At 48.3% G+C, this 11,268-nt stretch overlaps 1 protein-coding gene across 1 annotated transcript; it reads right to left on the bottom strand.

Annotated features, from left to right (window-relative positions):
• Positions 1 to 1,414: 1,414 nt before the first annotated feature.
• CCDC64 (coiled-coil domain containing 64) lies at positions 1,415 to 10,129 on the bottom strand (the record flags this gene model as incomplete). Its single annotated transcript, XM_010188939.1, has 7 exons — positions 1,415 to 1,545; positions 4,812 to 4,955; positions 6,133 to 6,351; positions 6,646 to 6,825; positions 7,832 to 7,978; positions 9,318 to 9,329; positions 10,013 to 10,129. Coding segments are annotated over 7 exons (950 nt in total), but the record flags the coding sequence as incomplete, so codon positions are not given.
• Between the last annotated feature and the right edge of the window lie 1,139 nt (positions 10,130 to 11,268).

Genomic DNA, 11,268 nt, shown 5'->3' with positions numbered 1-11,268 from the left:
CTGGCCCCATAGACTTGTGTATGTCTAAGTATTGTAACAGGTCGCTAACCACCTCTTAATGGATTATGGGGGCTTCATTGTGCTTCCCATCCCTGTCTTCCCACTAAGGGGACTGGGTACCCAAAGTACTACTGGTTTTCCTACTAAAGACTGAGGCAAAGAAGGCATTAAGTACCTCAGTCTTTTCCTCATCCCCGGTCACTGTGCTTCCCCCCACACCTGCTAGAGGGGTAGACTCTCTTTAGTTCTCCTTTTGTTGCCAACGTATTTACAGAAGCCCTTTTAATTGTCTTTAACAGCACTAGCTAAAGTTCCAGCTGTGCTTTGGCCCTTCTAATTTTCTCCCTGCACAGTCTCACAGTAGCCCTGTACTCCTCCTGAGATGCCTGCCCCTTCTTCCAAAGATCATAAACTCCCTTCTTTTTCTTGAGCTCCAGCCAGAGCTCCCTGTTCAGCCAGGCCGGTCTTCTTCCCTACCAGCTCGTTTTCCGACACACGGGGATGGCCTGTTCCTGCGCCTTGAAGAGTTCCTTCTTGAAGAGTGTCCAACCTTCCTGGACTCCTTTGCCCTTCAGAACTGCCTCCCAGGGAATTCTGTCAACCAAGTCCCTAAACAGGCCAAAGTCTGCCTGTCAGAAGTCCCAAGTGGCAGTTCTGCTAGCCCCCCTCCTTGCTTCTCCAAGGATTGAAAAGTCTATCATTTCATGATATGTATTTCAGATGTATCCTTTCTACCTGAAGCATGAAAGATGAATGTTTCTGCCTCTCCCCTAGGGGTAAAGAGTGCCTGGGGCAGCATGGTAAGCCCACAGAGCTGGGGAAGCAAGGTAAAGGGGGAAAAAAACTGCACAGGTCTGCAAGGAGGATGGGGGAAATAAAGTCAAAACAGCGGGAGAATCCTGAAAGGAGAAACAGAGGATTACAGGACTGGAGATGCAAAAAAAGACCCTGGAATAAGAAAGGAGAGTGAGTGACCAGAGAAATGGTTTAGGGAAGAAGCCCAAGTAAGGCTCTAGTGGGGCTGGGCAGGAAAGCAGGGTTGTGTATCTGGAAGAGCAAAGGAAGAAAAACATGACAAATAGGGCAGACCTAGTGTTTCCATTTGGTTCCCTGAAGTTCTCTCCTCCTTTCTCTAACTCAGACCAGCAGTAGGGGTGGCAAAAACATGGTTCACAGCATCCTTCTAAATGCCCCCTGTCCTGCCTTGAGGCATCTTGGGAAATCGGCATCTTCTGCCCTGCTCCCAAGCTCCTGACATTTCCCAATGCCAGCAAAGCCAAGACTCACTCCACCGCTTTGTAACAGTTACTGAAATTCATGGAGAGTGGGGAAGAAACCCAACTTGAAGACATCTCCTGCTAAGGCACTCCATAACTACTAACCCAGCCTGGCTTTGGCTCTTCATACCACTTACTTGGCAATGGCCTCATCTCGGTCCCTGATGGCCTGCAGGAGCCGTTCACTTGTCTCCTTGTCTTCAGCAGCACCTCGCAGCCGGTCCCGTTCCTCCTTCAGCGTTGTCATTTCTACACTCAGCAGCGTGACCTGTGGGCAGAGGGAAGGCATGAAACCCACTTTCGGACACTTTCACTGTGAGTGGGAGGTAAAAAAAGCCACGTGGGCCAACCTGGAGGCTGAGCTCCTCTGCTTGCAGGAGAAGCTGTGTCTGCTGGGAGAGGGCTGTAAGTGCTGGTGCAAAGCCCCATGAAATGCACCGGCTCACCCTGGGATGCCAGTGGTGCCGGTCTGAGCAAGATGAGTCACCAGCACAGCCTCAGTAACTGCAGCAACAGCACTGAAAGCTGTGCAGCTGTGCAGGGCAGGACCCGCCTGTTATTTTGCCGTCCCAATGGCTTTAAACCCACTATGGCATCACGCTGAAATACGGCCTTCCCTCCAAGCGGTTTGTCCTGTGCATGCATCCTCTGAGTCTGCTTCTTTTGTTCTGATCTTTCCAGTGTTAGATTATTGCAAACATCATTTAGCAGCAAATAAGACTGAGAAGGAGGAGACACACCTTAAGTCTCTTGAAGTAGTATGAAACCAAAGACAAAGGATGTGAAAATTCCCTTTCTTGCCATGGAAGGTGTTACTGGCACAGTGTACAATTTTAATTAGACTTTAAAATATGTGCAGAGTCTTAAATAGTCTGAGAAATGATCTATCACTTTGGTCCTGTGCAGAGTGAGTTAATAGGGTGTGAAATCAAGCAAGGATTGCATTAGCACAGCTTTGCAATATTTCATACACGTTTAATTTCTTTGTCTAGGGCACACACATGCTCTGTTACGCTACTCCACCATCTGGAAACCCTTCCAGCATTTGACCCAACTCCCTTCTCTAAATGCAGCTCAGTAGTGCTTGAATCCTCAAAGAAATCTTTAAATAGAGGGCAGACAGTCAAAAAGGGCTCATCACATCGATGGCGTGGGAGGATCTGCCGTTAGCACGACACGGCTGGGTCGAGGGGGAGGAGGGTGCAAACACGCCTTGTCTGTGTGCAGAGGCTCCCCGCTGCGTGCTGGGGCTGCCAGAGAATCGGGGAGCTCTGCCTGAGCTGTGCCCTCTTGCAGCCCAGCATAGGATGCACCTCAGAGTGATGATGCGATGGAGAGCAGTAGTGGGAGCTATGTGAAAGGTGTAGAGTGCTTCTGCTGAAATCCCAGAGGACAGTGGATCAAGAGGCCCAAAAAGCCTGCATTTGGGGATAAGGTTGGGGTTTTAACTGTTTCAGTCTGTGTTTCAGGTGAGAATGGGATGCCACAAAGGAAAGAAATGGACTGGGCAGAAGACACAAAACTGCTTTCCAGTACAGACAGAGGCAGGAGTGATTCCTGTCTCCACCAGCTCACCTTGCTTTCTGACAGGAGCAATGAATGTGTGTGGTGCTATGAAGTCCCAAAAGCCATTTAGGAGGAGTTCTCTTTTTACTGCATCAATATCAGTGACAGCACTGAGGGATGTGGCAGCAACAAAGCACTGCTGCCCCGGATGGACCAGATTTGCACGTGCATTGATTTTCTTTAGCGCTGAACTGAAGACAATGTTCTCTCTTCTGTGAGAGGTGAAAATAATTATCAACCTTGAGCACGCGAGAGGCTGGGTTATGGGCAAAAGCTGTGGGAGATGTGTACTTGCTGTATGAGGCTGGAGTGCTTCTCTTAGAGCAACATCTGCTGCATTTGTAATTATGCCCCGTCTTTCTTGATATAATACAGGGGTGTGAGAAGAAAGTAGAAGCAGTGCAGTCTTCCCTTCACTATGTAAATATTCAGAGCTTTGGTAGTCAGAGAACCCTAAAAGCAGAGATGGGTGTCCAGACTTGCGAACCAGGGCTAGTCCTCTGGTCCTTCTTGGCTGGAGAGTTTGGGGAGACCAAATACAGCAAAGAACAACCAAGTGCTGCTCCCTCCTGGTGCCCCGTCAAGGCCTCGTGTGTAAGCAGATGCTGTACCCAGACAAGCAGGCTGGTGTATGGATGGTCACTCAAAATCTGTCAATAAGCCTCTAGTGGTCTCTGTTAGCATAGCCAAGTTGCAATGATCAAGCCTTTGTATCCTCCACCTCAGATGTGTTTAAGGGCAAGGGGGACCTGTGGGTGATGCACAGAGGAGTGTCTGGGCTCGTCTCACGGGGAGCAGAAGTTTGGACCCTCCAAGATGTCTCCTGTAGTGGTCACATCACTGAGAGGAGCAGTCCTCAAGGAAGGATGCATGCCAGGGCTGCTGCCTTGCTGCAGTCTGCCTCTTCATCAGCAAGACTCTTATACATGCAGCCATCACTGCCAGGGGTATTTAATGACACACTCATTCTTTTCTCTTCAGCCCCATGGTGGGACCTCCCATAGCCCTGTGCAAGGCTGTCAGACCCAGGTTATGCTGACTTTCTGAACAGGAATACGTTTTCTCTTCTCCAAAGGGGTACAGTGAAAGGGCTATACAGCACAGCAGGCAAGACTAGCCAAGGGTGTCAATCCCATTCCCTGTTCCAGTGGAGCTGATGCTGCACAAGCAACTGCGCCAAAGGCCACTTCTGCTGCAGCCTTGAGATCCCTACCAGTGTTTGGAGCCTTGTCCCACAGAGACAGGGATTGCAGAGCATCTCCTTGGCTGCCTGTCTTCATTTGCTGCTTTTGGCATAGGACACAGACAATACTACATTCAGAGCAGATGCAGTGTGATTATGTGTCTTGGATGTGGTGTTGGTTTTGGGGTTGGATCATTTGTTGAGATTATCTCAGCCTTAGCCAGTCCTTGTTGGCCCCAGGGTGCTGCCTGGTACCAGGCTGGCCATGATTAAGATTCTCTGGATGTGCATTTATGAGGGTTTTGTGATGCTGTTGTGGAAGGGGGTGAACCTTTCGGTGTGCACAGCAGAGCAGCACTGTTTTGTCCATCCAGTGGTTCTGTATACCCTTTACGAGGACCTAGTGCAAGCAAGACAGGTCAGACTGGGTACCTATAAGTTTCCAGCACCCCATATCAAGCAGCCTTGTACTAAGGGGTCTTCTGTTGAGAAGAATTCAAGCGAGACAGGTTAGCTGAAAAGCAGACTGGGGGAAAGGTTTAAAGGAAGTTTGGCTGCTTGAGATTACGTCTGCTATGGACCATAGAAAACTTGTCAAAACCTCTGATACTAAATGCATGAAGTCTCTGCACTGGGTTTAACAGAGTCTCCCTCATCCAACTATAACTGGTTTTGGCTCAAATCCTCCTGAGTTATTTATCGTGTTGATCTCTTCTGTGGAAGGCATGTCTTGGAGCATGAACACTAATGTTACAAGACCACATGTAAAGTGTGGAATTGCTAACCTGGCTGTGTAGTCGCTGCAGCTCCTCCAAACTCTGCCTCAGTTTCCCCCGTTCTCCCTCCATTAATTCCCTCAGGGCTCGCGAATCCTCACTTGTTCGCCTGATCTGTTCCTCTAAGGTGTCATCATCGCTTCGTCGAGAGCTCTGAGAGCGGGAGAGAAATCTCTTGCTCAAGATTTCACTTTAAAAAAGGCAATTGCATTAATTTGATACTGGTTTCGGATGGTGGGTACTAAACAAGGAATAAGAAAGTGTGAATGTGACTTTGATAGAGTTTCAATTTTGTTTCCATCTATGTCCACAGAGGAAAAATACTCAGCCAAGGGTAGTGTGCTTCTATACATGATAAAAAGAGCATGCAGACATGTCCTCACTGCAGCATAAACCAAATTTACAGGGACCCACTGACCACTTGATCACATATCGTTACAGTCTCTGTGTTTGTAGACCTGTTGAGGACTCTATTTTTTATTTAACAAATACAACTTCATCTCTCTGCTAAGCCTTCTTACCAGCTGCTACAGATACTGAAACAAAGGAGGTGAGTACTCTCATGCAGGTCTGCAGCTGCAGGGTCTGCACTATCTTCCTCACCCTGGCATATTAAATAAGCCATAGTGGCAATGCAACCAGCTTGTGGGTGATGGAAATAGGCCTGATCTGAGCCGTTGCAAAAAGTGAGGTGTTTTCTGGTAATTCTGCACTCCTGTGGATGCTAAGTGGTCCTCCAGGCCATCCCCTCCTCCTCTGCAGCTTGGGGGCATTACCCTACAGACACCATTGTGTGTCAGCAAAACCCTTCGCCTGTCAATGGCTTTGAGTCTGGCAGCTCTTGCCAAGACATTTGTACCCAATGTCAATCCTCAGAGGCAGAACCTACTCACACAGGGGTTATGATGTTTTTGTGATACGATTGCTAATAAAGCAAGATTAGGAAAATCCTAAGAAAAATAACTGAACTGTGATGTATAAGACAATCTGCAGTATTTCCACGCTGAAACTCTAACTTACTGCAAATCTCAAAGAAAGCCTGCTTTCATTTATTCCCTGGAATGACTCCCAGACCAACAATGGTTGCGTTAACTTGAAACTTATGGCAGCCTGACCACTGCAAACTGAAATCCCATGTGGTGGCTTGGCTCTCGGCTGACCATTAGGGAAACATGGAGCAGGCTGTGCACTCTGACAGTCCACTTCTGTGGGCCACAGAGGTTTTCTTGGAGACTGGGGACTTCAGGATCCAGCAGGAACCTGCAGCAAACTCTGTCAGCTGGGCAAGGGAACATGCACAAGCCAAGGTCTCCCTGTGCCACCAACTTACCGTGGAGTCTGCCCCATCCAGCACATTTTGTATCAGTCTTTTCAGCTCACTGAGAGCTGCTCGTAGGCTGCCGGCTGGGACATCTTTGGCTGATGAGGTTTCTGAAGACTCATCCATGGAGGAGTCTGTGGAGACTGCTGAGTCTGCGCTGTCGTTTCCTCTGAGATGGGAGCAGAGGTATCGTACTTGGCAATACGCTTCCCAGAGCTGCAGCCTCAGCTGGAATGAGAGTCTGACATTAGCCTGGGACACGAAGGCCACAGAGATCCTCCTTCCACAGTGAAGTGATGCATGTGATTACCAAACCTCACAAGTATTTGTTTAGCCTGCTATGTTGGTTTTGAAATGGATGTAGAGATTTATTTTCATACGATCAAAAGGGTGTTGATACCGGAGCTGGGGCCACAAACCCAATTTTCTGGCTTTGCTCTAAATCCAAATCAAATGCTCCCTCTCCCTTTGGGGCTGGTCACAGAGGTCCATGGGCTTTCCCAGGGGCCAGAGAGCAAATACCTGTTCTCGTTCTTGTTCCAGCTCCTCTGCCTCCATGCTCTGCTCTATCTCAGATAGCAAGGACGTGCTGGTTGTGTTGAAATTTTGGAGACTTCTCTCCTCACTGAGCTCTTCTACCTTCCCCTGTAGCTGCCGGTAGGACAGCCGCACCTCCTGGAGCTCCAGCTGGCTTTGGTGCAGCTTGCAAAGAAAACAAAGGAATTTGTCAAAGAAGCAGGAAGAAAATAGTGGAGGTGATAAGGACTGGGTGAATGTTTCAGTTTGTGGAGGAGCTGAGAGGGAGGAATGGGTGTCACGAAGGAGGGCTTCAAGCCAGGAGGAAAGTACTCTTGGCTGGTATTGCTATTTATCGGAGCCCAATAATCTCCAAATGTCATTAGACACTGTTTAGACTCCAGAATATCCTGAAAGATAAAAATAGCCGGTTAATCAGCACTAAAATGAGGAACACTGTGAAGAAGTTGAGACTCAGGTAAAAAAAACTGCTGAAAACAACACAGTAGGAAGTGAATGCAAAAAGAAAAGTAATATAGACATGTTTTCAAAAATCTAGACACATATATAAGTACAAACATATATTATAGAAAGGAAAAAAATATTCAGTGCTGTTTTGGAGAGCTATGAATCCAGTGGCTGTCAACCCACAGAAGATAAATGGAAAAGTCTTGCTCTCCACTAAGATGCCTAAAGTCACAGAGGTGCCAGCTTCGTCTCCCAGGAGTGAGGTTTGGTGGCACACGGATGCTAAATACCATGGAGCTTGTTGGGAAACCATCTGAGCAGTGAGAGCTACAAGGCCAGTTACTGCCCTCTGGGACAGCAGAGTCTAAAGCAGTCCCTTCTGAAGTAAATTCTACTATTAGAAAAGTAAGTAAAATGAACTGCAGCTAGAGTTCTCTGCTTCTTTTTACATTTACCTCATTTCCCCAGCACCCTGTCCCACTCCCTTGCTCAGATCTCTCCCCTAAGCTGCTTTTTGCTGTCACGATGCCCCATTGTGGCATCTGTTATCTGTCCTGATAGGGAACACCCAGGACCCTGTTTACTGCCATGCTTACATGAGCTGTTTTACTCTTCCAGTTGTTTTGTCTTACAGTTCCTGATTATCTTCCTGGTCAATTTTAACCCAAACCATGTCTTTTACTCCATTTTCCCTCTTTTCACTGTCCCATTGCTGCCTCCTCACCTGCAGGTCCTTGTCATGGCTTTGTCTCTCCAGGATAAGGACGCGGTCCTGCAGCTCCTCCACAGTTCCCTGGAGCAGGTCGTTCTCCTCCATCATGGCACTAAGGCGATGCTCCAGCTCCCGCTTTCTGTCTGTTAGCATTTTGATCTGCAGAGGAAAGAGAGGCAGTGTCGGACCCCACACTTTCTGGGTAGCAGAGGAGGGAAATCACATTCTCAAGAGAGAAATGAAACAGCGAAAAGCAAAAATCTGAACGCATGTGTTCTGTACCTCTATGAGAGAAACTGTATCTGTGCGTGTGGCTTAAAGCTTAGGAAAGCTCTGAAAGGAAACTCCTCCTTCCCTGGGCTGCAGGGGCAGCTTCCAAAGGGGCTGGGTGAGCATTGCCAGGAGGCCAAGGGAGAAGGCAAAAATGTCCCAGTGGATTAAGTAGAGACCAGCCCTGCCTACCCCCTGTATCTTAAAATTTGCAAGATTGAGCAAACTAGTTGCATTTCTTTGCTGGTGGCGTTTTCTCCTGTATGGGTGCTGGAGACCACTGGGTGAGCCTGCGGGACCCTGCTCCCCACAGGGCTGTGCCACAGCACTGCCCATACACTTTTCTTAATTGCTGCATGTTGGCCAGGTCCTCACCGGGGATTTTTCTGTCTTTTTACTTGTGAAGACTCCTTTCTGTGCCATGCTTATTTTTAGTCTCCCAATGATTGGTTGCCTTAAAATTGGTTCATTTCTTTTAATTGTCAAGGGCAGTGATTTCAGGTGATGAGGGACAATGTGCCAAGCAAAACCTCTGTGATTCAGTTAGCTGGGAACAGGATGAATCAGCACTAGCCAAGGTCACTTCTTCTTTAACCAAGAAAAAGGAGCCTTTTCCCAGGTCACAAAGGACCTCTAGAGACCGGGTATGCCATTTACCAGTCCAGTATAACCCTAAATATTCCCTATGGCCTCTTTTCAGTTCATGGACTATAGGCAAATCCAGGAACTTCCCAGTGCTTTCTTGGCCTCTTTTGGACCTTGTCTCTTTACTGCTTTTCAGGTCTCTGGAAAGATTTAGCTGCATGAAGGAATATTAGCAAAGTGCATGAACTTGCTATTTCCGCAGGGTAAAGGCTACTGTAGGTATTGGAAAGCTGCTCTTAGGTGACTAATGGTTTCTGAGATCCCTCTTCCCACCACCATCATGATTTGCGTGGGCTGGAGAAAAGGGATGCAAGAAAAATAAGAGATATAATACACAGATTATAAAAAGAGTTCATATTTGGTATCCAAAACAGTAATGAACACCCTGTGAATGACCATGTAACAGAAAAAACATCGCTCTGCCGTAGGCCCTGGGCCATAGGAAGGGCACAGGGGGAATGGGATTTGGAAAGCAAGAGACAGGAAGGAGGCAAGGAAGCAAGGTGGAGCATGCACAGTGACAGGCATGCATGATGACAGCAATGCATGCATGGGCAAACCCTTTCCGAGCCTCCATACTTACTTCAAGGACCTGCTGCTCCACACCAAGGGGAGGGGAAGAAAAGGCGAGGGACCAGCAGGGAGCAGGTGGGAGTGGGAGAAAAGAAGAAATTGAGAGATTTTAGGAAAAGCTCTTTCAGACAGCTTATAAATAAAAAATGCCAGAGGCTAGCAGAGTTGGACATCTTCTACCCCTCTGGTTCCTGCTTACATGGTCTCTGGTGACTCCCATAAGGGAAGGAAAGAGGAAGGAAGGTAATGTCATTCTTGCTAATGTACCAGAGCTAAAACAGGCAGGGACTCCTTGCTTTCCCACATGCGTGGCTCAGAGGCAGGAGAGGATTGCTGCTTTCTTTGCAAGCATGAAAAACAAAAGAACACAAAACCTTGCAGACCTTCCCATCATGCTGCAGAATTCAGTCTACTGGGCAGCAGCCCTGCAAGAGCACAGCCATGGTTTAGCTTCTTGAAGATCCCTTTCATCCAGGCATGTCTGTGGCCAAGGCAGTGGTAGAAGCTGGCTCATGCCACCCCAGCCAGACTTGAGTCGCAGCAGAAATCCTCACTGGGGGAGTCCTTTGCCCCAGAGCTACCATCCATCTCTTTGTTTGCTGCAAGCAGCAGGTTTTGTTTACCCAGTTCAGAGGGGTTCATTATACAAGTTAAAACAGCCCTGGCCACCTTTTGAAGGAACAAGGCCGCGCACAGGTGACTCACCTCGGCCTGGAGGCTCTCAAGCCGCACAATGTGTTGGCTGCTGGAGGAGTTCTTCTCCCGAAAGTCCTCCCGGAGGGTGTGGACCTGCAGGGAGAGCTGCCGCTCCACCTCCGACGCCTGCAAGGAGACACCAGCTGGCATTACCCCAGGGGGTTGTCCCATAGATGGACAGCAGTTATCTCTTCTTGCCCTTACAAAGATCTGTCCCAATACGACTTCTGAACAAGCCTTAGTTTTGGCAGAAACTCTGAAGCATGCAGAGTTTGGATGAGGGAAAAGCTAATCCTGGATGGACAGTGAGGAGGGAAACCACTTAGACCATGTTGGTTTTCCCTTGGGGCAGCCAAAGGGATGCAGCCCAGAACTTTCTTCCATTGCAAAACAGCATGACAACTCCCATGCTCTATAGGGAATTTAGTTTTCCTCAAAAACAGTAGCCTGATTGGGGTTGAGGAGACCATGCCACTTGCAAATGCAGAAAAGGGTCAATCTCCATAGACCCTAGGAAACACTGCTACTAAATTTACACTTTCTAAACCTCTGAAGATCTTTAGCACAGCTCTAAAGTAACAAGTGGTCTTTGCCTCTCATTTCTGGCTCCCGTCAGGGCCAGACGGAGAAGCATTCGCTCCAAATGACTGTCGGCGCAGGACTGCTGGGCTTGGCCCTCTTTCCCATTTTGAAGGAGGGATGCCCCATTTATGCGAGGTGGTTTGAGGACAATGACAAGGCCATTCCCACCTGCAGGATCCAGGCTGCAGACAGCTTCTATAAATGACAGCTTAGGCATGTTAACTACTCTCCAGACAGCTTTACGGCTGATTTTTACATGGTGAAAACACTTGTTTAGGCTTGTAAGGGAACATAAGGTTTTTATGACAAATCCCTAGTGAGACAGCATAAATGGATGGTTTTCTTTTTAATTAGCCTCCATCAGGTTCCATTACACGTAGGCACAGACCCTCCCTCTCCAGCAGATTATCTGGAAGTGAACTGATCCCCCTCAAGAGGCAGCATTGCTGTCCTGCTCAGGGCACAGACAGAGCTGTATGTCCAACGGCAAATGCCATAAGTGGCCACAATGCCTTAGGGAGAGAGGAAGGGATGGAACAAGAAGAGAAAACCTGCATTTGGGCCAGCAGCCGTGGGCAAGTTTGGGAATGCATCCTTATGTCTGCCAAACATGGGAGAGGATTTGACCCAGGGTGTTCTCTCTGGCTGACAGGGACCCCAAGGCAGCAGCTCCACCAAAGGGT

The sequence above is a fragment of the Mesitornis unicolor genome, unplaced genomic scaffold, assembly GCF_000695765.1.
Source record: "Mesitornis unicolor isolate BGI_N332 unplaced genomic scaffold, ASM69576v1 scaffold12720, whole genome shotgun sequence".
Classification (NCBI taxonomy): Eukaryota; Metazoa; Chordata; class Aves; order Mesitornithiformes; family Mesitornithidae; genus Mesitornis; species Mesitornis unicolor.
This window is presented reverse-complemented; position numbering and strand designations above follow the sequence as displayed.